This window comes from Spermophilus citellus (genome assembly GCF_964194105.1).
Source record: "Spermophilus citellus genome assembly, chromosome: 5".
Taxonomy (NCBI): Eukaryota; Metazoa; Chordata; class Mammalia; order Rodentia; family Sciuridae; genus Spermophilus; species Spermophilus citellus.
In genome coordinates this window covers 96798500-96826360 of record NC_138186.1, presented here as the reverse complement: position 1 = coordinate 96826360, position 27861 = coordinate 96798500, and the positions used below count along the sequence as shown (strand labels likewise).

Sequence of the window (27861 nt, the reverse complement as noted above, 5' to 3'; positions counted from 1 at the left end):
CCTAGTTGCAAACACTTTCCTCACATTAGAGGTAAGGTCTGTCCTGAAATTTGTGTTTATAGGCTTGTGAGTAACACTCACTACCTATGAATATTTCCCTAAGTAGTATTATTTTGCAAGTTACTACTATTATATAAATGATATCAAACTAATCTTTCTGAAGCTTGAAGTTTTTGGGTTGTTTGGATCAATTTTAAAAGATTCATCTGTAATAATGCAACCAAATCTACTTTAATTTTACTGCTAAATGGTATGTAATTGCAGTAATATACCAAGATTTAGATTTGGTTCTTTATTTCAGGGAAGTTTTCCTTTTTATTGAATATTGTGCCTCATTGCCCATCACCTTGGTCATACCTCTGATTGCAGCTGCCATTTGTGTAAAGAGGTTCCATGTATGCTTACACATTCACTTATTGCTAACAGTACTTCATTCTGCCCGAAGTTTGCTGGGCCTAGCATAGGCTTATCTCCAATATGACACAGTTATTTTGGATAGCAATTCAAAAGGTGTTGTGTATAAAAATTTAGCCCCAATTGTCTATAGCAGTGACCTTGATGACACAATCTTACACTTTTTCTCTTCCCTCTTCTCAGTCTATCCCTTCTTTCTTCAGGAAGCAAGATATATATATCTCTGTGAATATGTTTTGTTTTTCTTGGGTTTTTCTAATTTCATCTCTGTGACTGCTGAGATCAAGTGGGAAGTCCCACCAAATGAGGTTGCTGTATTTGACTTCAGAATCTTTTTTTTTTAAAACTAGAGATTAAAGGGGGGGGGGGCTTCCCCACTGAGAGCCACATAAATTTATTTTTATTATTTTGAGTCTTGCTAAGTTGCCAAGGCTAGCCTCGGACTTGCCATCCTCCTGCCTCAGCCTCCCAAGTGGCTAGAATTACAGGCATATGCTTCCACCATGTGTGGCCCCTCAGAATATTTTTTTGTTTTTTCTTCTTCCCTTAACTATCACTTTCAAAACTTGTGACTTTGGCCTTTGTCTCTCTGTCTTTAGGTTTGCTGCTAGAGAATCGATCTGCCTGCCTTTCTGTCAGCTTGCCTGCCAGTCTTTGTTCTTTTCTGTGGTTTAGAACAACAATTTTCTTAATTTTGAATTGTGTTGTCCCAAATTTTATTTTTCTGACCCCTTTAATGGCTACTCATTAAAACCTGAATTCTCTGATTATGTTAGTTCTTCTGTGTAATATTTTTTGTTTTTAATTATAAATATTCTCTTTGTGATTATGGTTATTAGTTTTATGGTGAAGGTTTGATAATTTAAATTTTATCTTCCCATTTAATCTTTTTTCATTTTGTCTTTTAGTTCTCTTTTACCCTATTCATAATCTTGAGTAAGTTCCAAATCCTGGAGCATTTGTAAAGAATGTCTTTTGTTGGATTATATTTTTCTTCTGGACAGAGTTATTTGATCTCTTGTATGATGCATTCTTTGCATTTTGTCTTTCAGTTTGCCCTCCCTCCTCCTCCCTTTCTCTCCCTTAGTTTGTTTGCCTGTTTGTAATGCTTGATCTTTTTCTGTTGGTCATGCTTGACAGCTCTGCCCAACTTTGTATTTGTTTGCCTATTGCATGAGTGACTTCTTCATTCCTTATACATTTGTTCTTTGCTCTCCTCACTTTTGTGGTTGCAAAAATATAAACTATAATTTTCTACTCTATCTTCTTTTGTCTCTCTCTTCAGTAGGTCATAGTGACCTACATAGCATTCCTGAATTCTGACTGGGCATATTTAGTTTTTACTAACTAGCCCTGATGTTTTTCTTTTTTTTTTTTCTTTTTTAAAGAGAGAGTGAGAGAGGGGGAGAGGGAGAGGGAGGGAGAGAGAGAGAGAGAGAGAATTTTTAATATTTATTTTTTAGTTCTCGGCGGACACAACATCTTTGTTTGTATGTGGTGCTGAGGATCGAACCCGGGCCGCACGCATGCCAGGCGAGCGCACTACAGCTTGAGCCACATCCCCAGCCCCTAGCCCTGATGTTTTTCAGTGCTCCTTAAAAAAAAAAAAAAAAAAAAAAATCCCTCCTCTGATTCTTACTGCGTACACAGCATCATCTCAAAGTTTGCTCCCATAATTGGGAAGGCCTCTGTGTGTTACCCTAGAATCTTTTTTCTGGAAAGTGCCAGAATTCCCTTCCCTGTTTTATTCATTCTCTTCTGTAGCTTGGCAGCATCTCCCAGTCATAAGACGAATGGAATTCATTCTATTTGTTTCTCTCCAGATTTGAGTTATTAATGAAAATTATTATTTAATTTCTCTGACTTCTGATACATGAGGCCTAAGATAGGTAGCTCATCAAATAGTATTGCCCCATTCTGTGTCAAAATTGCAGAATCTTTCCTTGGCTTGCTAGCCCTTTTGAAGTTTTATGAATTTGGGCTGTTTATATTTTGTGTATTTGCTGCTGGAGAACCAAGCTACCTACTTATTCACTTTCTATCTTATTTCCTTTGTTCCTTTTATTTTTAATTTGATATTGGGCGAGAGACAATTACGTGAGTCACTACTTAATTTCAGAAGTCTTTCTTTGAATTTTTTTTAAATGTGGGCAAATATATATAACATAAAATATACCATTGTAAGCATTTAGGGTGGTTTTGATTTGCATTTCTCTGACTGTTAGAGATGGTGAGCATTTTTTCCATGTACTTGTTGATTGATTGTATGTCCTCCTCTGAGAAGTGTCTGTTCAGGTCCTTGGCCCATTTGTTCATTGGGTTATTTGTTTCCTTATTGTTTAATTTTTTGAGTTCTTTCTATACTCTGGATATTAGGGTTCTATCTGAAGTGTGAGGAGTAAAAATTTGTTCTCAGGATGTAGGCTCCCTATTTACCTCTCTTATTGTTTCTCTTGCTGAGAAAAAACTTTTTAGTTTGAGTAAATCCCATTTGTTGATTCTTGTTTTTAACTCTTGTGCTATGGGTCATCTATTAAGGAATTTGGAGCCCGACCCCACAATATGTAGATTAGAGCCAACTTTTTCTTCTATCAAACACAGAGTCTCTGTTTTGATATCAAGCTCCTTGATCCATTTTGAGTTAACTTTTGTGCATGGCGAGAGAAAGGGATTCAGATTCATTTTGTTGCATATGAATTTCCAGTTTTCCTAGCACCATTTGTTGAAGATGCTGTCCTTTCTCCATTGCATGTTTTTAGCTATCCTTTCTCCATTGCATGCTTTTAGCACCTTTGTCAAATATAAGATTCTTGTAATTTTCTGTATTGGTCTCTGTGTCCTCTATTCTGTACCATTGGTCCACCTGTCTGTTTTGGTACCAATACCATGCTGTTTTTGTTACTATTGCTCTGTAGTATAGTTTGAAGTCTGGTATTGCTATACCGCCTGTTTCATTCTTCCTGCTTAGAATTGCTTTTGCTATTCTGGGTCTTTTATTTTTACAAATGAATTTCATGATTTCTTCTTTTTTTTAATGTCTTTCTAAGTCATCAGTGAACCTTTATTTTATTTATTATTTATATATGGTGCTGAGAATTAATTCTAGTGCCTCACACATTCTAAGCAAGTGCTCTACCACTGAGCCATAACCCAACCCTGAAGTTTCTTTTTAAATAGAGGCTTTTTTTTCTGTGATTTTAATTTTAGACTCTCCCATCTGAGAATCACCCTTCATTCTTATCTGCTCTGCAGACTGACTGAGTGGCCACCCTGAATTCCTCCCTAGCCTGTGGTACAGTCTCACTTATATGCTCAGACTGCCCCATGGTGTGGGCACTTACTGATCCGGTGAAAAGTAGAGTTTAAGAAACTGGTGTTGGGTATTCAAAAAGCCTATACCAAGAACAAGACGAAAAAAGAAATTGTGAAACATGAAAATACAAAGTTAAGGGACTGGGGTTGTAACTCAGTGATAGAGCGCTTGCCTTCCATGCGTGAGGCACTGGGTTCAATCCTCAGCATCACATAGAAATAAATAAATATAATAAAGTTATTGTGTTCATCTACAACCAAAAAAATTAAAAAAAAAAAAGAAAGAAAAAATACGAAGTAAACTTCCAGGATTCCTAGTCTATCACTTAGGAAGTCCAGAATAGTCTTTTTTTAAGCTGTCACTTATTCCCTACTTCAACTGTTTCTTCTGGGGAGCAGTGGAGCATCCTCCCTGTGCCAGATTAGCTTGCCATTTCTGATGTTTTCTACTCAGATTGCAAACTTGTTGAACAGCAGCATGGTTTTTCTTTAAACCTAGTGGGAAAATGTCTTTTGGCTCTGACAGGTGCTTCCCTTCCCCCACTGAGCCATAGCACACCTGACACTGCCACCATCTGTTGCTTTTATTGTCTTTCTATTGTAGAAGCTAATATTTTTGGTTTTAACCTAATTGCTAGGTCACTGAGTTGCCTACCAGTGTTTTCCCACAATCTTTCTGCCATAGTTTGCTACTGCAAAACTGCTATTTTAATTCATTCTTACGGAGCTGCTATGATATTGTGGGTTTCTCTGATTCACATTTTCCCTCTGATAGCTAAACAAAAATCTTTTAAGAAGAAAAAATTTGTGTGTGTTTATTTCCTAGGTATTTTTCTTAATATTCATAAGAGCCCTAGTTTATTATTTAATAAACTTATTATTGCCATATTTCAGTTATGAAAAGTAAAGCACATTTTTATAAAATGACTGTCCCACAACCTCATAGCTAATGAATGTGGAATTGGATTTGCATCTTTTGTTTTTTTCTAAAAGATTTTATTAGAACCTTTGTTACGGATACATCTTTATTGGCAGGAACATTTTTATAGTATTAACATGAACTTACAGCCTTTATTCTACAAATAAGAAATATTTGCTTTAGGAATATTTCCACTTTGGGGAATATATCATATGGAATTAACTCTTTGAGGCAATAAAGTAATGAATGCCCAAAAGACTAGAAATTAAAAAATAAAAACTTCACCTGGAGATTTAATTTTAAAAATCAGTAGTAGATCATGATCTATCAATACATAGTAGATCAAAGCAGAAATATACAGATCATCATAAAGATAAATGATAGCTCCAGGAATGAAGGTTTTGATTTTAAAATATATTTGTGAAATTCAACAAATTGTTAAATATTATTACTTATCAGGAGACAATGGTTTAATTTTATTCTTCTGAATAGTTACAGGCCCCTCTGAAGGTTTCTTTTTAAGAACTTCACATTCTTTTCCTATTTTTCTCATCACTCTTTTCCTTCTCCCAACTCTATAACCATTATTGGACTGTTGAAGACACAAGAGGAGCTGGAGGAGATGGAGAAGAAAGATGATGACAGTTATAAATTCATTATAAATTCCTTTTGGCTGTGCTTCTATTCTACTATTTTGTTTTTATGCATTTTTTTACCGAAAATGTAAATATACTGCTGGGACCTACACAGCTGAACCTGAGAAACTGGTGAGGGGTGATAGGGGATTAAGAAAAACACACACAGAGATATTAAGATAAAAGGCTGGGATCAGATGTAGCACTGCTCTCTGATGGAAAAGCAGTGACTGAAGAGTTGGCCCAGCAAGTTTATTTATATAGGATCTCATAATCAAGAAGTAATGGACTATACAGGCATGGTTCTTTGTAGGCTAGAAAGTTACAGGGCTAAAAACATTCTTGTAGCTATTTCACAGTTGCAGTATTTGGTGGAGCTTCCCGCAGGACTCAGGAAGCCCATTGTCTAAAGTTACTGTTAAGTGGGCAGGCTCAGAAGTAGCATTGCAGGTGAAACATAGGAGTTGTCTTGTCATGCTCAGAATTCCTCTTTCCCTGGGAGTTAGGTACCTGTGATCAAGGTTGAGACTGATAAGACTCTTGAACAGAGCCTCTTTTGGGCCAAGCATCACCATAGCAACTGGGCATCCTGAAACCTTGCATAGAAACATTTCCAGGCAATAGACTCACCACAGCCACGAAGCAATCAGGTATCCCCAATCTCAAGTCACTGCACTCCACAATATACATTATGAATGTGTATGGCATAGGGGTTGAGTTGGAGTTGAATGTAAGTCTGGTTTTAGATGTCCTATGTTAACATCCTAGCTTTTTCAATTAGGTAAGTTACATTAATGCTCTGTACTTCAGTTTCATCATTCATGAAGTGAAGGCTATAATAGCATGAAAGTTCACTGCTATATCCCCAACACCTAGAACAGTGCCTGGCATTTAGTAGCCACTCAATAAATAATCTTTTAAATGAGAATAAGAAGTACTTCTGGGTCCTCAGTGGTTCATCTATACTTTTTCCTAAACTTTGTTTTAAATTTATTTTTAAATTTATAAAGACAAAATTCATCCTGAAATGAATTTGTTTACTACTTTATGGTCAAACCATCCCTTCACCCTCAACTCCTGGCAAACACAAATCTATTCTACAACCTTATAGTTTGAGTTTTCTAGAATGTCAAGTAAATAGAATTATAAACTATATAATCTTTGGAATCTGGCTTCTTTTACTTAGTATAATGTCCATTTATGTTGGCATGTCAGTTGTTCTTTTTATTTTTAAGTAGTAGTATGAATATGGAACAAATATTATCTACAGTCTTACCCTATTTTGTTCTTTTTGACTTAGCTTTCCAGAGTGTTGGATCTTCCACCAGAAAACTTGATCAAATCAATATCTGCAGTTCCAATTTCCAGAAAAGAGTTAAGTATAATTAATACATCTATAGCAATCTATAATGTTCTCAAATTTGTTGAATAAAAAAATTGTTACTCTTCAATTTATGGAATAGTCTTTGAAGTGAATTATAAGATGTGATTCATTATATTCAACTTATTAGTGTAATCAACAATAAAATTAAAATCTGTATTGGATACTCTGATGTGACAGGTAATATTCTTACATTAATTATTTTTATGCTTGCTTATGCTTGTAGTGATAGTCGTGTCAAAGTCTTTGGGAATGAGGTTTAAATTTGAACATCTACAGATTGTTTTATCTATGGGGTGTCTGGAACCTCAGGCACCAAGGGACCACTGTATTGTCAGTTAATAATGACATATTTGCCACATAGTAGGCATTGAGCCCCAAGGTTTTGAAAGAGGTAACCATGTAATTACTGGTAGCAATATGTCCTTGTATTTCATTCCCTTAATTATGTCAAGACTTTTAGCATAAGATGAATATTCCTGTTCTCAGGATAGAACAAAGAAATAAATGAAAAGGGAAGAGAGAGGCTACATTTGACCTTGTAGTAAAAGAGAACACCTATAAAATGGCCTACTGCATCTTCCTTTATGTGAATTCCAAGAATAGAGGCAACAAGGGACCAAGGGGCTCTCATAATTATATGTAAATTTATGTAGTTTTCCACATCAGTTACTTATTTCATAAAATCTGTAATTTGCATTCTGCATAATAAGGGTAATCTCTCAATTTTAATGTCTTTTCAAAGACTTCTAATAAACTAAACTATTTTGACCCATCTTTTGAATAGGATTGCCTTTGCTTGCCTTTGCTTTAATAATCCAAAGTACTAAGATTTTGGTTTATAAATAATAAATATTGAGAAACACTTCAAAAATTTTCTGAGCCACAAGTCTAAAATTCTCCATATTGAGGAAACCTTTACTGTTTTGCTATAATAAATCCAGATTATCCCTTACAGTTGAAAACCAAGTCTCATTGTTCCATATTTCTGACTTTATATTAGAATGCTATTAAGTGCTAGGAGAATTAAGAAATATTATTTTTTGCTGGCATAGATTAGGTAATATAAAATGAACCAATTTGCTCAGGTCTGCTAGTTCTCCATGTATTTTCAGCTATGGTGAACTTCCTATATAATAACATTGATTTTATTAGAATTGAGAGCATTGTCATAAGTCAGTAGTACTCAAAGCCTGTGGCTTTCACATTAACCAACACAACAACCTTCAGAAGTTAGTGGAAAAGTAGCTATTGCTTTTTAAACTTACTGGTTTTAATTTTTAAAAAATGAAAGTAAGAGCCGGAGCAGTGACACTCACCTGTAATTCCAGTGGCTCAGGAGGCTGAGGCAGGAGGATCATGAGTTCAAAGCCAGCCTCAACAACAGTGAGGAGCTAAGCAACTCAGTGAGACCCTGTTTCTAAAAAAAAAAAAAAAACAAAAACAAAATAGAGCTGGGGATGTGGCTCAGTGGGAGTGTCCCTGAATTCAATCCCCAGTATCCCCACCCCCCAAAAAAATAAAAGTAAGAGGGATTAATTTCATAAAACTATAGAGTGCAAAGCAATCTCTTTAAGGAAATTCAGGAAAATACAGAAGAATAAGAAAAATAAAGTCCCAATAATCTTACTATAGTAGGTAACTGATTTTAGGAAGTTAGTGTATTTTTCATTTCTTTGTCTTTGAATATGTTTTTCAGATTAAAAAAAAAAGCTACAAAACTATATAAGATTTTTAACCTTTTTCCTTGACATCACTTTTTTTGTAATATTCTGTTATTCTACTGTTGATAGACATTTACGTTGTTTTCAGTTTTAAAATTTTTATACATAATTCACATGCAAGAATTATCTCTTCAAATAGACAAAGCAAAACCAAAAGTTCTTTTTGGGTGTATGATTAAAAGTTTCCCAAAGGGAACCAACCCAGATGTCCTTCAATAGATGAATGGATAAAAAAAAATGTGGCATTTATACACAATGGAGTATTACGCAGCACTAAAAAATGACAAAATCATGGAATTTGCAGGGAAATGGATGGCATTGGAGCAGATTATGCTAAGTGAAGCTGGCCAATCCCTAAAAAACAAATGCCAAATGTCTTCTTTGATATAATGACAGCAACTAAGAACAGAGCAGGGAGGAAGAGCAGGAGGAAAAGATTAACATTAAACAGAGACATGAGGTGGGAGGGAAAGGGAGAGAAAAGGAAAATTGCATGGAAATGGAAGGAGACCCTCATTGTTATACAAAATTACATATAAGAGGTTGTGAGGGGAATGGGAAAAAAAAACAAGGAGAGAAATGAATTACAGTAGATGGGGTAGAGAGAGAAGATGGGAGGGGAGGGGAGAGGGGATAGTAGAGGATAGGAAAGGTAGCAGAATACAACAGTTACTAATATGGCATTATGTAAAAATGTGGATGTGATTCTGCAATCTGTATACGGGGTAAAATGGGAGTTCATAACCCACTTGAATCTAATGTATGAAATATGATATGTCAAGAGCTTTGTAATGTTTTGAACAACCAATAAAAAAAAAAATGTTCCCCACAGGGGCAACTGGGAAGTAGATGGAAATCTGGTTGATCTCCCTCACTTCCTTCTCTTTTGCACCTTTGGTAGTGGTAGGTAACCCTTCACATAATTTCAGAATTTATGTTTTAAATATTCTTAGTTTAATAAGTTGGTATTAATCATTGTTAACAAACTAAAAGGATCAGTTTTTTTGTCCTTCTGCCACTGAACTAATTAGAAATATTTATGATTCCATGGAGATTATACAATTTTTAAATTATTAGTGTGTTATACCTTACAAATGCTTGTTACTCTTCATAATTTTACACTATTTTTTAAAAATCGTATGATTTCTTTGTGTTTCCTGGATTTTGAGAGTCTGAGTCATATTAAATCTTCTCTAAAACATCCAAGGTATGTATCAACATTCAATAATTTAATCTTTGATGTATTCAAATCTGTATTTCAGTTAATATTATTATCAGGGCTCTAACTACTTTTTATTTACATTATTTTCTATAATTTGTAAATATCTTTGAATTTGTTATTCTGCTTTTTATGTTATTCCCATGTTGTTAACTAGTTTAGTTCCCCATGATTGGCATAAATACTTGACTGAACTATGAAGAGTTCTTTGGTAAGAATAAATACATTCAAACCTTAAAAGAATTTCACGATTAATTTTTAGAAAATTGAATTATCATGTACTATAAAGTAGAAAAAGACTTTCCCAGAGGTCAGTGCTGATACTATTTAACATTTTCATTTAACATCATAACTAGGATTAATATAATTCATAACCAATACTTGATTTCTAAACAACACTGTGAAGTAGATTCCATTGTCATCACCATTTTACTGAGTACTGAGAGATTAAGCAACTTCTCCAACATCACACAGGCACGGATTTGTAGATGAACTTGGGTCTGTGGTGACAGCTCAGATGTCAGTAGATGAGTTGGGTTGGTCTGTGTTAGCCACTCTGAATAATGGATTAAGGCCCCCGGGAAAATTCTTTTTAATTTTTTCTTGGTATTGGGGATTGAACCCAGGGGCGCTTAACCTGAGCCACATCCCCAGCCTTTTAACTTTTTTGAGACAGGGTCTTGCTGATTTGCTGAGGCTAGTCTCAGACTTCAGATCCTTCTGCCTTAGCCTCCCAAGTCAGTAGCATTTCAAGCGTGCACCACTGTATCTCGCAAGGCCCAGGAAAATTCTTAATGATTATCATAGACTTTTAAAATCTGATGTTAACCAGAAGTCACACAGGAATTTTTAGATATTTCCCTGATAATCATAAGTGATAAGGAAGTCACTTGTGCCCCTCTAAAGTATGCCCTTCTCATGTGAGTGACATATGTGCTAGACAGAAAATGGACAAACCACGTACTATACTCATGAAGTCCTATTCTCTATTCTCTTATTAAACATCAAAAGATGTTAGTGTAATTACACAGATGTATGTTGATTTAAAAACTATTTTGTAGATCTTGAACTTTTGTACATTTTAAATCTACAGAAAAATTTGTAGAGAATAATAAAACACTCATGTGGTCACTTTCTGAATTAAGTTTTTTTCCATATTTTTTCATTTTTATTTATTTATTTTTTGAGAGGAGAAGGATGGCTCTTGATTTTTAGTAATAAAATGTTACAAATACTGTTCAAGTCACTGAAATGTACTTCTTTGATTCCATTCCCTACTTTCTTTCCTTAGAACTGCTCTCATCAAGCAAATGATGATTTTCACTCATTGCTGGTGTTGTATTTGTTTTTGCATTGTTTCATCATCAACCAAATGAAAAGGATAAGTGGCAGTGTCTGTTTTATGAACTACTGAGTATTCAGAACGAATTTTTTTCCCTCGTGTTGAAACTCAAGTTCCATATATATATATATATATATATATTTTTTTTTTTTTTTTTTTTTTTTTTTTTTTGGTCATTTGGAAGTCAGTGGAGGAGCAAGAGTTAGAAGCAAGCAAGCATTTGGAGTAGTATAGGAAGCATCATAGGAAGAGGCCAAAAGACCTGAACTTTTGTCTGCATCTGCTTAGTTGCATTAGAATTTGACAGGAGGGCTGGGGATGTGGCTCAAGTGGTAGCTTGCTTGCCTAGCATGGGTGCAGCCCAGGTTCGATCCTCAACACCACATACAAAATCAAAGATGTTGTGTCCACCGATAATTGAAAAATCAATGTTAAAAAATTCTCTCTCTCTCTCTCTCTCTCTCTCTCTCTCTCTCTCTAAAAAAAAAAAAAGAATTTGACAGGAGACATTTAATTTCCCAGACACAGAGATAACATAAAGTTACAATTACATAACAGAAAAGGAAATATTTTATAAAATGTTGAAAGAAAAAAGTTTTTAAATAAATACAAGGTGATTTCTAATTTCCTTGCTTTTAATTTTGAAAACAAAATGCCTTTTCATTTTGTTCATTTTCATATGAAAAATACACAATGATTAACCTTTTTTTTTTTTTTCTTTTTTAAAGAGAGAGTGAGAGAGGAGGGAGAGTGAGAGAGAACTTTCAATATTTATTCCTTAGTTCTCAGCGGACACAACATCTTTGTTGGTATGTGGTGCTGAGGATCGAACCCGGGCCTCACGCATGTGAGGCGAGCGCGCTACTGCTTGAGCCACATCCCCAGCCCGGTTAACCTTTGTTAAACTTGTAATGCTTCTAAGATAACAACAGCTCTTTCTCATTTCAATTTCTGTCTTTAGAGAAGTAGCTGACTTTCAGCTATCTGTGGATTCTTTACTGGAAAATAGCAATGACCACATAAGACCAGATATTCAAGTTCAAGCCAAGAAACTGGCAGAGAAGGTATTTTAGCACTATTATCTCTATTTAACATTATAATAAATTTAGCATTTTAAAGGAAAAAAAGTGCTCTGCAGGGTTTCTCATCTGTAATAATGAATTTAATAGTGTTTCTTTTTTATCTTGGAAAATATCATTTAAATTCATTTTAGCCCTGTACTACTATAAGGTTACAATGATTTTTCAAGTTATTTATAAAGCATTCCTCTTGAGCTGACAATGTTCAATTTTTTGATTAAGTACTTCAAAGTAGGACTGAAGTGTTAATTAAATTTACAGATTGAAGCTGGGTGGACTTTTGAATTTTGGAGAACAAGCTTGATAAATTAGAGCTGTGGGTTGCAATTTTTAAAATGAGTTTCTGAGAAGAACATTAAAATATGAGAAGAAATGATTAAATGTAAATGGAATCATGATTACAGGGAAGAAGTGGTTAGATGATTTCATAAAACTTAAGTATTTCTAAGTTCCCTGGTGAGTTTTATTTATTTTAAAAGATTGTAGAGAATGACCAAATCTAAATTTTTTAAAATATTTATTTATTTAGTAGTTGGACACAATATCTTTATTTTATTTATTTTTATGTGGTGCTGAGGATCCAACCCAGGGCCTTGCACATGCTAGGTGAGTGCTCTACCGCTGAGCCACGATCCCAGCCCGACCAAATCTAAATTGTTAGTGTAATATCCTCAGCAAAAACAGATATTAGATAAGTTTTGTTGCTTTGTTAATGGGGTTATTATTTGTGACACAAGAGGTATCTGGGATCTCTGAAGAATTGGAACAATGAAAGTCACTGTCAAGGAAAAAGATTTGTGAGGAATGAGTATGATAAAGTAACTTTGATAACTTGGTAGATATTTATTTGATAATAAAAATCACCTAAGATTTTTACTAGGAAGTACACCAGGAGTAGAATTAATCTAATTAGGATATTTAATCCCTTTCTTCCTATTTCTTGTCTCAAAAATATAGACTAGAAGTTCTTCAGTAAACACTGGCACATCTTTAGTTCTATAGGTTTATCAAGGAGTTTGAACATCTAGGTGGTTAAGAAGGGTGGGCATGAGCAGAGAAGACAGACTAAATTATTTACATGCTTTGTGTTGGTTCAAAAGCTTTAGTTAAGATCTGACCCAATGTCGTGTTCTATGGCTCTTGAGTAAGGGTAAGTGCTTATTGTAAGACAAATGGAGAATTTGAGGTGAAGGAAAGACAAAGGGGAAAGAAGATACTCTGAATACAAAATAGCATTTCTAATAAGGAAAAAAAGAAAATGAACTGAAGATTGGCTAAGGCCCAGGTCCACCTGTTATGACTGAAAGAGGTAACTCAGCTTGACTTTGTCAGCCAGTTGTAGTATTAGAACTGTATGTCTCATTGGGCCTATTTCATAATATGCTTACTTTCTAGCTGAAATGTGATACAGTAGTGAGTGAAATCAGCACTGGTCCAGGAACTGTGAATTTCAAAATAAACAGAGAACTACTAACAAAGGTAAGAATGAGTTATTGTCCATCCATTGTACATTCATTCTCTTCTTTAATGGCACTGATCTTCCTCCTGCTCTGAAACTCATTGTACACACAACCTTTGCATATACTGATCCCTTTGCATGGAGTGCCACCTGAGTTTAACAGCCTGTTGGATCTTGAGATTTTTCTTGGCAGTAGATTTCTGATCTTTTTATATTCTCCTATAGCACTCTATATCTCCTTTATAGAACCTACCATAGTTGATATTTAAATTCCTTTTATTTGTTTAATACCACTTGCCCTTTAAACTCTTATCCCCTTAGGGTTAATAGCATCTGTTTTTTTCACTGTTGGATCTCCATAGTTTTTTACCAGTGTCTAGCACATAGTAGACACTTGATCGATATTTGTTGAATGAATACATCAGTTTTGTATTGAATCCAAGAAAGGGATGCTAGTTTCTACTCTCTGGTATTCTATAGTCTTGTTAGAAACATGAGATGTATACAGAAGAAATCATAAGACAGCTTTTTCTTTTAATAAGACAATAAATATTAGGCCCGAAAAAGGGCAGTTAATACAGTAACATAAGAAAATTCAGAGATAAAATTCAGAATAAACTTACAATAATCTGAATATGGACTCCTTCTCACTAATGTTTACCTCTCTACTTGCAGTCTTCTTATCCACATGTTCTTAAAGTATTAATGTTTATTGGGCCCCTAGTATATGATAGGCACTATTCAATTTGACATCTGTATATTAATCCTTTCTCTATTTCCTACTGATTGTATAGAGTATTATTTTCTCTGTCATTGTACAAATGAATACTATTTCTGAACCTTAGTTTTGCATTAAATGGAAAATGTTGCCCATCTTCAAGATTATGAGACTACAAAGATAATATAAAAACTCCTAGTCTTGAACCAACTAGCACTCTGGGGATGTGTCTTCTTGTGGGATTTTTGGTCTTGGTGGTTTGTTTTGCAGTGCTGGGAATCAGACCCAGGACTTCACTCCACACATGCTAGGCAAGTGCTCTACCACTAAGCTACAATCCGCAGCCACCTGTGGATGCAAATTAAATGTTTGTTGTATGTGTTGTTTTACTTCCTGCTGCTCCCATCTCTGCCTATTCTGTCTTATAACCATCTTAACCAGTTCTTTAATAATAAAATTTTTCACATTATGAACTACATTTTTAGGACTCAAAATGCAGTTGATGGATCAAAACCAATTTAAGAGTGAATAAAAGCTTAGCAACAGTAATTTCACAACCTAATTTTGGGAGGTTTTGTTGTGGTGATGGTTTGGGGTACCAGGGATTGATCCCAGGGGCACTTAACAGCTGAGCCACATCCTCAGCTCTTTTGAGACAGTGTCTCACTAAGTTACTTATGGTATCACTAAATTGCGGAGTGCGGCAGGCTTTGTATTTGCAATCCTCCTGCCTTATCCTCCAAGTCACTGGGATTATAGGCATGAGACACCGTGTTCAGCTTACATCCTACTTTATTTATTTATGTATCATAGTTGGACACAATACCTTTATTTTATTTATTTATATGTGGTGCTACGGATTGAACCCAGCACCTCACACATGCTAGGCAAGCGCTCTACCACTGAGCCACAACCCCAGCCCAACATCCTACTTTTTGAAAGACACATCATCACCATTAGCAAAAAACAAAGTATAAGTTCGTGAACTATACAACAGTTCTGTTAGTAGCTAAAAATTAACCTAGAAGGTTTTATAAGTTTCTGCAGGATTTCCTTATTTTATACTGTGTAGCCAATAGCCATTTAACTATGTGTTCTTATATTGTTTTCCTACCATTGCTGGTGAACTTTAGTACCATAAAAGCTGCAACACTGTGTGCAGCACTTAACACATTCACTGGGGAGTGGGAAAAGTTTTTGCTACATGACTTAATAGCAGTACCTTGGGAAAGTTACGTAACCTGTCTTTATTTTTCTTTCCTCATTTCTAGAAGTAGGACTTATCTCTGAAGCTATTATAAGAATTAAATAAATTGATACATGGGGCTGGGGATGTGGCTCAAGCGGTAGCGCGCTCGCCTGGCATGCATGCGGCCCGGGTTCGACCCTCAGCACCACATACAAACAAAGATGTTGTGTCCGCCGAGAACTAAAAAATAAATATTAAAAATTCTCTCTCTCTCTCCTCTCTCACTCTCTCTTTAAAAAAAAAAAAAAAGAAATTTTATAAAAAAAAATAAAAATAAATAAATTGATATATGATTATATATAAGAATTAAATAATTATCCCATACATAGCATAGTCCTTGGCACTTAATAAACACTAGATGCTGCTTTTGATTTTGTTATTATTTACTGTGGGACTTCTGTAGTTACCTAACCTCATTAAGCCTCGGTTTCCTCATCTTTGTCTACATCATTGGCTACTATAAGGATGAATAGATGTGATTTGTGAACATAGAAAGCCCCATCAGAGTTAATTCCTGTAAAGACTGCTGTGACTAGCATTAGCAACAGGGAGGTTTGTGCTGGAAATGGTGCTGATGACAGTGCTATGAAATTTTCAGTTTCTTCAATTAGAATGGACAAATTAGCAACATTTAATTCTTAGTTACAAAGTAATTAAGAACATTGCAATTTTATTCTATTGTTAAATCCCACTCCTTTTATATTTCAGGCTGTGTTACATCAAGTAATTGAAGATGGCTCAAAATATGGACTAAAAAGTGAACTTTTCTCTGGTCTTCCTCCAAGGAAGGTTGTGGTTGAATTCAGGTGAGTGACCATCCATCTTTGGGTAGATTAATCAAGTTGACTAGACAGGAAGTGTTCCACCCCCTTCTTTTGGAGTCTCACTAAATTACATGTGGAAAAGTTGCAAAATAGTGACATTATATTATCTTCTTAAGATCATGGTGAATCAATCATTATACCATTAATAAAATGAATAAAAATGGATTTGGGGTCTCCAGTTTAAAAAATATCTAGAATTATTTATTCATTTTTTAAAGAATTTTAAAGTAAGCTGATTACCAGAGAATACAGCCTTGCAGTTTTTGTGATATATATATATATATATATATTTTTTTTTTTAGTTGTAGTTGGACTCAGTACCTTTTGTGTGTTGCTGAGGATCAAACCCAGCGCCTCACACGTGCTAGGCGAGAGCTCTGCTGCTGAGCCACAACCCCAGCCTCTGTAATATATTCTTTTGATTAACAGAAAATAGCTAGAAGTTTTAATACGCCTCTAAATAGTCTTCATTTTACTTTCTAATTTACTGTCAGTACAACTCTCAAATATTTGCACTGTTCTGAAATAACCAAAAATATAAAGGGAACACTAAGAACTAACAACTTCGTAGTATAGCTGACAGGTTGACAGCTCAAGAAAACTATGAGATAGTATTTTTTTTTTTCCTAAACAATGAAAAGTCTTTTTCACTTAGAAAGATGAAACTTGCTAGGGCCTTTTGTCTTCTTGTGTATTTATTCTTTTTTTTTTTTTTTTTTTTTAAAGAGAGAGTGAGAGAGGAGAGAGAGTGAGAGAGAGAGAGAGAGAATTTTTAATATTTATTTTTTAGTTCTCGGCGGACACAACATCTTTGTTTGTATGTGGTGCTGAGGATCGAACCCGGGCCGCACGCATGCGAGGCGAGCGCGCTACCGCTTGAGCCATATCCCCAGCCCTTGTGTATTTATTCTTGTGGAGAATTTTTAAGAAACAATATGGGAAATATTTTATGTTTACTACCTCATTGTAATTTATAATAATAACTTTTAAACTTAGTTATGATCACCAACTGGATAAGCAGAGAAAGTGGGTTTTTTCAGATTCCACATGTGTATTATCTGCCACTCATTATTGTTCTTAGAAAGGGTAAGTCCTATAAGAATCAGATTCGACAGTTTATGTTTCAGTCAGCTTTTTTGCTGCTATGACTGAAGACCTGACAAGAACAATTTTAGAGGAGGAAAAGTTTATTTGGAGCTTATGGTTACAGAGGTCTCAGTCCATAGACAGCCAGCTCCATTCCTTGGGCTCATGGTGAGGCAGAACATCATGGCAAAAGAGTGTAGCAGAGGGAAGTGGCTCACATGATGATCAGGAAGAGAGAGAGAGAGAGAGAGAGAGACTCCACTTGCCAGATACAGATATATATACACTCCAGAGGTACGCCCCCAAGTATCTACCTCCTCTAGCCATACTCTATCCACCTTTAGTTACTACTCAGTTAATCCCATCAGGTGATAAATTTACTGATTGGGTTAAGACTCTCATACCCCAATCATTTTTCCTCTGAACCTCCTTGCATAGTCTCACACATGAGGTTTTGAGGGACACCTCACATCCAAACCATAACAGTTTATGATGGGACTAATTGAGTGAACTGCTCCATGGAGCAGATGGTTATGGATGAATCTTACACTCTCAGTGTAGCACCATCATATTTAAATTTGAATTTAAATGTTTGTTGCATGACAAAGAGGAAAGGGACTTCCTATATCCATCCTCATACCAGAGAAGAGCTACACTAAATCCATCTCTCTAAGAAAGTGGCCTGTCCTTTCAGGCCTCTCTTCTTGAATAAGAAAGCACTACAGCATTAAAAGGAGATTTGCAAACTTTAGTCCATGGACAAAATTCAGCCTGCCACCTGTTTGTTTCTTGTTGTTTATTAATTTTTTTATTTATATATGACAGCAGAATGCACTACAATTCTTATTACAGATATGGAGCATAATTTTTCATATATCTGGTTGTAAACAAAATATATTCACACCAATTTGTGTCTTCATACATGTACTTTGGATAATGATGTCCAAGATATTCCACCACCGTTTCCATCCCTGCATTCTAATCCCCAGCACCACACACACATACACACACAAAAATACACTGCCGCCTGTTTTTGTAAATAGTTTAATCAAGACACAGTCATGCACATTTCTTTGTATTTCATCTACAATGTTCCTTTCATATTACAGAGGCAGGTGAGCAGAGTAGAACTATTTGAATTTAGTAGTTGAGACAGAGATCACATGGCCCAAAAGCCTATTAAAAATAGTTTCTGTTTAAGAAAATGTTTGCCAGATATTGATTAGTGCCAACAACCACTTTAGTGGATGAACTATTAAAATGAACCATATGAACTAGATGTATGCAGTGATTCTTCTACTTGTCTGAGGTCACTTATATAACTAACTACTGGTCATTTGGAAATTTTAGTGAGGCTATAAATCTAAGGTTGATTTAACTTATCTGTCCAGGCTTCTCTCTCTGTCCACATTCTCTCCGGCAATATGCCAGGCCTCTTTACAAAGGTGTTCAGGACTCTAAGTGAAAGCATCTAGAACATCACTTCTCTGAGTCTTCTGATTGAAGCAAGTCACAAGATCACCTCCAGGTTCAGAGGGAAGAAAGTATGCTATATCTCTTAATGGTGAAAATGGCAAAGAATTTGTGGCAATGTATAATTATTTTTCATTCATGTCTTTTAAATTGAGGAAGGACACAGTTTTCTTCTCTGGGGAGGTACTTAGTACCATATTATTGTTAACCTCCTTTGGATTACCTAACCAACAGGTAAAAGAAAACTAGGAGGGCTGCAGTATAGAATCTACTACCATGCTTTTATCCTTCAAATAATAGCATTGTAAATTTCTTGCAACTTGCCACTGGTCCTCACTTTTAACATCTTCTGCATTTTTATTTCACCTTCCCCATCCCTTCTCCCCAACTGAGTTCTCAAAATACCTTTCCTCACTGATTTCTTGGCTTTTTTCCTAAGTTTATGTTTCCCATACAGTACTTTTTTTCTTTTTCTTTTTAAAAAACATCTAAAGATAACCTGTTCTTGTTGAGTTATGTATTTATAGGCTTTTGTATGGCAGTTTGTTTATGGATTTACTTCTCTCTGCTTTTTTCCTAAAGCAATTAAAGAAGGATGAATTTTGTTCAAGTGAACATTTGAATGTGGTGAAGGCAGAGCCTATCTTATCAGCTAGCATTTCTCTCTGATAGTTTTTATCTTTCATTGTTGGGAGTCATTGCTCCTCCCTCCCTTAGAAGTTTTCCATATGTTCCAGCAGTCACCATTATGATTTCAAAGTAGAGAGAGCAGGTGGGGAATAGGTTCAAAATTTACTATTTTAAAAAAATGTTCTTGAATTTCTTTTGAAAATGAGAGATGTGGGATAATTTCTTTTTTTAATATATAGTATCTTGAATACAGAGCAGGGAATTTTTCTCTAAAAAACCAAAAATTGTAATCTTGGTTTTCAAGAGACTTTCCCCTAAACTAAGATGATAATACTAGATTAAGTAAATTGCCCAGGTTCGTAGAGCTAACTCTGATTGTATATATTTTTACTGCCTCCCTAACAGAGTGTAGGTTGTCATGTTATTTTTGTCAGATCTAGGAGCAGTATGATAAAGTGCCTGGGTACATGGCTGTCTTTCATAGACTTGGTATAAGACTTGAAGCTAACTACTGTTGCTTCTCTTCTAAGTTAGTCTTCCCCGTTCAGTACAGATCATATCTGCTAGAGTACAGTTAGCTGGGGCAGCATTTTCTCTTCTTTCTTCCTTTTTTCTCAGGTCCCTTTCCAGCCTGCTGTTTCAAAATGTGAGCTGTTATTCTTAAAAAACAGATTAGGCATGTCTAATTAGTAAAATGGGAATCTGGGAAGTCGGAGTAGCAGTTCTATTAGTAATTGATGCAGTGATCTTAAATGGAACAATTTATTTCTTTCATCTCTTATTTGTTCTTTCTTATAAAATTAAAATAATTACATGAAATAATTTAACAAAAGTAAGTAAATTATTTGTGAAAATGATTTAGCAAATTATATCTCATAATGGTTATTTTGTTGCCTGAGGAATTGAATTTATCTTTTCCATTTTATTGTATTCCTTTCTCAGGAGGAATGTGATGTAAGAAAATGACGAATTGATGATTTCAGTGGACATTCTGTCAAAGCTTGAAGATGTAGATAGATTCAATTTTTCTATTTAATCTTAGGAAAAAACCACAAAGATCTGTGAAAGTTTTTTTTTTTTTTTTAGATATTATAAGTATCCTAATACAATTCACCATATTTAAGCATATAATTTGATGAATTTGGGCAAAGGTGTATGGGTTATGCTATTATGAATTACCTAACCAACAGGTAAAAGAAAACTAGGAGGGCTGCAGTATAGAATCTACTACCATAATCCACAATTATGCTATAGAACTGTGTTTCTATTGTTTCTTCCATGATATTGACTTTTGCCTTTATCTATATTACTTCCATTTATCCTGCTTACTTTGGATTTAGTTTTTTCCACTTTTGGTAGTTTCTTAACAAGCATTATTTTTTTTATGAGAAAAAAAAATAAAAACCTTTATTGGACTTTGTTACATTATTTTACAGTTTAGTATTGCTTTTATATTGAATTACATAATGCGGAAGAGGGGGGCACTGTAATGTTTTTGAAGTTTAGAACCTATAGAATTCTTTCTGGCTCCCCTGCTATTAAGGAACAGGAATCTGCTTTACTCTGGCAAGACCGAGGGCCAAACTCATTCACCCTCAAATCCTTTGCACTTTACTTCCACATACAAGCCTGACATACACGGCTGGTTTGAAGGATAGCGGTTCCAACCATTTAACAAGCATTATTGATTTAAAATCTTTTTGTCTAATATAAACATTTCATGCTACAGATTTTTCTGCTTTTGCTGTGTCCTACAAATTTACTGGGAAGACATTAATGTGATACAATCCAGTGACTGATCTTATTTGCTCTCATTCTCTGATTACAGTTCTTAATTGCCTGTTGTCCAGTTTGGAAACCAGTGTTTCAATTTTTTTGTTTGTTTTCTGACTGCTTTAAGGCAAGAATAAATGCAATCTTATTCTGGGAGGTTTCATTAAAAAATATTTTTACATTTAAAAATTTTTTTTCTGATACAGTGAATATTAGCATATATAACTCATGAACAAAATTTCTTTGGGTTCCTTAATACTTTTATCCATAGTTATTATTGGTGCCTTATCGTTGTACATAGTGGTGAGATTCATTGTTACATATTCATTCATGCATACAGTATAACAATATAATTTGGCCAGTATTATTCTCTAGTATTTTCTCTTACCTTCTCCATCTCCCTCCCCACTTCCCCTGGTCACTGTTCTCTACTCTTCTGATCTCCCTTTAATTTTCATGAGATTTCCTACTACCACCTTTTCCTTTTTCCTCTGCTAGCTTCCACATGTGAGAGAAAACATTTAACCCATAACTTTTTGAGTCTGGCTTATTTCACCTAACATAGTGTTCTCAAGTTCCATCCATTTTCCTGCAAATGACATAATTTCATTTTTCTTTATGCTGAATAAAACTTTACTGTGTATATATACCAGATTTTCTTTACCCATTCATCTGTTGATAGACATTTAGACTGGTTCCATAGTATGGGTATTGTGAATTGTGTTACTATAAATATAGGCATGCATGTATTGCTATAGTATAATGGCTTTAATTCTTTAAGATAAATACTGAGGAGTAGTATAACTGGGTCATATGATGGTTCCATTCTTAGCTTTTGAGGATCCTCAGCACTTTTTAAGAGAATAAAAATTTGAAAACTTGTACACTAAACTCAATTCCCAGTGCTCTGTATTGTTTGTTAATCAAAACTATCTCTGAACTTAGTCTTTTAAATCAATCCCTAAATGTATCTGCTTCATAGGTGAGCTATTTCTGTGTGTTCTATTAATTCATGAACCCTAGGATCAATGTCACTAAGATGATTCTTTCTGAATACTAATTTATCTTTACATGTCTAATTTTTACCTTTTCTCTGCCCTAAATTGCCAGAGTCCCTAGTACCTAATTATGTCAATTTATGGAAACATGACCTAATTAATTCATAGAACTCTTTTTCTTAGAATAAAAAAAATAATAATTTTTGCAATTATTTGCAGTTCACCTAATGTTGCCAAAAAATTTCATGTTGGACATTTGCGTTCCACCATCATAGGTAAGTGCTTACTTTCACATAAAATACCAAACATGCCTTTGGGAAAATATATGTAAATACATAGTAATGGTTTAATGATAAATGAAAAGGGGGGACAGAAAAATTTAAATCAGTATGAGCCTAATGCAACTTAAATATTACATGAAATGGGAAGAATTGGTTTAGAAATTTTAAAAATAATTTCAAAACGAAAGATTAACTTAGAAATTGTTTTTAACTGGCATCTATGTTATGATTTTAACTTTTAAAAAATGTGTGTGCATATGGAGAACTGAAAAATGCAAAATAAAAATAGTTATGTGGGAATGATAGTAATCCTCCAGATTTTTCTCTTCATATATTTAAGAAAGAAAATCTCAGTAAAGTGAGCACTAACTGAAATATGCAAGACAGGAAGTTAAAACAAGACTATTCTAAACAGAGATTACCATAATACTGCATAGCGTAATGCTTCAGTGTATAATATGGTTTTATTTATTTAAAGCATTACATTTTACAGAAGTCCAATTTAAAACTTAGAGTTTTATATTATATTAGAAATGGAAAGCACTTTAAAGTCTATCTCATCTAATCTCTCTTCCAGAGTAGAAATCTATTGCATGCTCAAGAGAGTCACTTAACTCATACTTGAATACTTTTAAAAATTGGTGGAATTAATACGTATGTCATAGAGTATCATTGATATAGGGTCAACTCTCATTGAGGTTTTGAGCAGCATTTTAAGAGAGGAATACAGTAAAGTTGTTTTAATAGTTAAAGAAAATATTTGAACCAAGAAGAGGTATTACTTATTGAGAACTTACCATTCCAAGTGTTTTCATATATTACCTCACTTAATGTCACAGCAACCCTGGTGTGAAAGTACTGTTAATCTGGTTTATGGATCAAGAAACTCAAATACCAAAAGTAACTTTTCCAAGATCACATGGCTAGTAAGTATTGTAGCCAGGACTTAAAATTTGTCTAATTCCAAAAGCCTAGGTGTAGACATTTAATTGAATATAGAATATAACATATAGATAAGATAGTAGCAAAATAGACATTATCTGAGTTGTAGCTGAAGAAGTGGGTTCTTGTTGCTGGGACTATGTAGATTTGGATGGTCTAGAAATAGAGAAGTTGCCAAAGACAATAGCCTGTAGTAATTTAAGTCAGGTACATGTATCAGTGAAGGTTTATTTGCAGAAAACAAAATTGACTCTTAACTTAAATCAGGAAAGGATTTATTATGTGATATTGAATGGTTTACAAAGTTGTTAGGAAAGCTGAAGAAGCTTTTGATTGAGCCCACAAAAATGGAGCTCATAATTACATCATTGGGGTTGATTATTAAGTGGGCTCCTAGCTCTTCTGCTGTCACTTCTACTGCTCTAGACTCGCCAGAGTGGTGGCACACACTTGTAAACCCAGTGACTTGGGAGGCTGAGGCAGAAGGATGCAAGTATGAAGCCAGCCTCAGCAGTATAGTGAGACCCTATCCCAAAAAATTAAACAGTGTTTGCAGAGGATGGGGAGATGCATGCTGGGGTGTATGTTGATGTTAGAACAACCCCAGGATTGGAGAGAGTAGAAAATAGAAGTATACTGACATGGCCACAATTGAAAGACTGCTACTGCTCGTGTCATGTTTTCTAAAATACATAGAGGCAAAAGAAACAACCCTATAGCCTTTCTTTCAACTCCCTTAAATGTCACGAGAGTACACTAGCACTTCTGTTAGTGGTGCCACAAAAAACCAAACCTACAACTGTGCTTGTCAGAAAAAAATGGAAGTAATTCATTCCCCTTCTAAATCTCATGCAAAGTCTGTTTGATTACCCAAACCTAGAGGATTTCTGGAACCCTACCACAAGAAAATCTGGGAAATACACTTTAAAAAAAAAAAAAAAAAAGGTTTCTAGCCTCTTCAGTACATAGGGCATACCAAAGGGAAAGTTAAACAGATGTTGAGTCTCATCAAACCACATCAGCAGTACATGAAGGTAAAAGTCTTGGACTACTGCATACTGTTAAGGATGCAGAGGATGGACTTTAGTGATTGAAAGATATTGAAAAAGCTATTTAGAAAAAAAGAACATTTATTCCCCATGTTCTTAGGGTATAATCAAATAATATATTTCTTTTTCTTTTGTCAATATTGAACCCACAGGCACTTTACCACTGAGCTACATCCCCAGCCCTTTTTATTATTTTGAGACAGGGTCTTGCTAAGTTTTTTAGGGCCTTGCTAACTTGCTGAGGCTGGCCTCAAACTTCGGATCCTCCTGTCTCAGCCTTCCCAGTCACTGGTATTATGGGCTAGCACCACTGTGCCTGGCCAAATTATTTATTTCTTGTTAATCACTAAAATTCTGTTATTTTTCTATTCTTGGAATTGACTAGGAATAGCAGTTATTCTAATATGTGTCCCAATCTACATTAGTAACATTGTTGAAAAGTCTGTTCTTAGCTGGACATAGTGGGGCATGCCTGTAATCCCACTAACTCAGGAGGCTAAGGCAGTTCATGGCCAGCCTCAAACAACTTCATAAGACCCTTTCTCAAAATAAAATGTAAAGCTGGGCACAATGGAGCATGCCTATAATCCTATTGGCTTGAGAAGCTGAGGCAGGAGGATTGAGAGTTCAAAGCCAGCAAAAGTGTGGCAATAAACAACTCAGACCCTGTCTCTAAATTAAAAAAAATACAAAATAGAGCTGGGGATGTGGCTCAGTAGTCGAGTGCCCCTGAATTTCATCCCCAGTACCTAAAAAGAGGAAAAAAAAAAAAAAAAAACAGTAAAAAGGGGTGGGTATGCAGGTCAACAGTAAAGCGCCTCTGGGTTCAAAGAAGAAGAAGGAAAAAAGTCTGTTCTTGTAAAAATGGTGAGATTCTTTGAAAAATTACTTTCCTAAAAGTAATTCATTACTTCCTTTCATAGCATAGATGAAAACAATATTTTTTTTAATGAAAAAGATTGAGTTGGCAAATTTTATGAAAAGAATTTTTTGTTATACTTTGATAATAGAGAAGATATAGTTCTTAAGCCAAAATTAGTAACAAAAATAAGAAACTATATTTTTTACTGATTACTAGGAAATTTTATAGCAAATCTCAAAGAAGCTTTAGGACATCAAGTAACAAGAATAAATTACCTTGGAGACTGGGGTATGCAATTCGGTAAGTGCATTTGAGATTTTTTTTCATTTCATTTTAAAGTTTAATTTTTAAAATATCTCATCATTTTTTCATCTGAACAGATTATTGGCACAATCTCACTGCATGAAATAGTGTGCACTATGTGGTTTCTTACATTGTTTTTGTGGTGCTAAGTATCAATCCCAGGGCCTCAGATATGTGTAGCACATGTTCTACCATTAAGTTATATCCCCAGCCCATAATCTTATTTTATTTATTAAGACTTAATTCTCACCACACATGTTTTGGGAAGGAAACTTCACAATTAGAGCGAGACCTGAGGTAGGGAAGTAGATAGGAGTTTTTGTTTGTTTTGTTTTGTTTATATATGACAGCAGAATGTATTATAATTCTTATTACACATATAGAGCACAATTTTTCATATCTCTGGTTGTATCCAAAGTATATTCATACCACATGTCTTCATACATGTACTTTGGATAATAATGATCATCACATTCCACCATCAGTGTTTTAATAAAGAAAAATAGCATACATTTATTGGTGAGGGCAGAAATAAATCTAGCTATATACACTCTTCTCAACCACATTCCTGTTTTTTTAATAAATCTAGTGAGGTCTAGCCCACATGAAATGGGATCTGTTATTACCATGGACAAATGACCTAGAAGAAAAAGTGTGATACTTTGGCTTCCCCAAAACTAAACTAATAAATAAACAAATAAGGCTGGTTGTAGTAACTATACAGTGATAGTGGATGGAAGTCAAAAGGAAAAAAGAAGCCCAAACAGTTAAGCACCACAAATTATCTTTCTTCTTGCCAGTTAACTAGGAACTATTCCTAGTTCATATAAACCAGTCATCCTGGGGGAGGGCAAGATTAGTGAAGATGTATGGTAGCAGTAGTGAGGGGCTGGTAGCATGTGAATACAAACTTTTCATGTTTTTAAGATGCAGCCATATTGTCCACATCTGTAAAGCATTCTCTGTTGTGCAGACACACCCTTGCCTGCCAGCACCACTCATATAGTCTTTTGTTTTATTGCATTCTTTTGTGGGCCTCTCTCCCCTGCTAGATAAGTTCTGTGAAAGTGTGGACTGTGTCTTAATTACTTTTGAATCTGTAATGTTTGGCAAATAAGAGGCGCTCAGAATGATGAACAAAACTCCTGGGAAGTGTTTTACAATACTAATAAAAAAAAAAAAACTAGGTAATATTTTAACACTTCTATGAAAGTATGCAATGCATGTTGCCAGTTCTGAAATTCACTGATACTCTTATGTTCCACATCCAGTGAAATAAATTCATAATTTCTAAAAGTCTAGTTCATTTGAAGAAATATTTTCATAGATTTATCATGATCTTCTCTTATGAATATTATCCTTTAGGTAATAAAAATCTTTTTCAGATACTAGAAGGGGTTGACTCTGTTAATGATACCCCTAATATCACTATGAAGGAATCAGGAAAAATGCCCTGGATTTTGAAAATGCACCTGCAGTTCACAACAGCTGGTAGTAAAAGGTTTAGGCCTGAGGCTCAACAGTCAGACTAATAGATGGTATCCGCATTATATTAGTTTCTCTGATTTAGGCATTTCACAGTCATTAGCAAATATGTGATTATGGTTTTCATTAAATTTTAGCTGCAGGATTTTATTATAGTGGTTTTTCTCTGAAGGACTACTGTGGTTAATGATCTGTCAACATTTCCATTATAACCATCATTGTTCAGGAGTTAAAATTTTGCTGTTTCAGCTATCCCCATTTGAAAGTTGGCAGATGGCTCCTGAGAACAGAATTAGTTTTTAAACATGATTAGATTGAATGTTAAATGGAATGGCCTTTACTTATTCCCATTTCTGCTTTTGTAGAACACTACTCATTGTTCCATGCCATGCCCCCCCACCTTTTTTTTTGGCTTGTAAATGAATAGATCTTTAGTTATTATTTCTAAGTTCCAAAGGCATTATATATAACCATGTTTAGTAGCATTACACATTCTTCTGAGCCTGAAAAATGTACTTCAGCAAGGCCCTTTATCTCTGAAGTTTTGTAATTGACATGGTTGTAGAAACAGATTGACTTTCAAAATAATAAACTATATATTTCTCTTAGCTCAGGCTACATATGTCCTTTCAAACTGAAATTATTTTATATTAAAACCTCTTAAGAATCTCTTTTTGTTTGTTTGTTTCTTTCTTTGTTTTGGT

At 34.7% G+C, this 27861-nt stretch overlaps 1 protein-coding gene across 2 annotated transcripts in view; it reads left to right on the top strand.

Annotated features, from left to right (window-relative positions):
- RARS2 (arginyl-tRNA synthetase 2, mitochondrial) overlaps positions 1–27861 on the top strand; it is an 82409-nt gene that overhangs the window by 10453 nt on the left and 44095 nt on the right. For both annotated transcript variants that reach the window (XM_081296571.1, XM_081296572.1), the window contains exons 2-7: positions 6581–6654; positions 11908–12010; positions 13421–13504; positions 16160–16257; positions 22455–22510; positions 25586–25669. In XM_081296571.1, coding sequence (XP_081152697.1) covers positions 6581–6654; positions 11908–12010; positions 13421–13504; positions 16160–16257; positions 22455–22510; positions 25586–25669 — 499 coding nt within the window. The remainder of the gene's footprint in view (positions 1–6580; positions 6655–11907; positions 12011–13420; positions 13505–16159; positions 16258–22454; positions 22511–25585; positions 25670–27861) is intronic.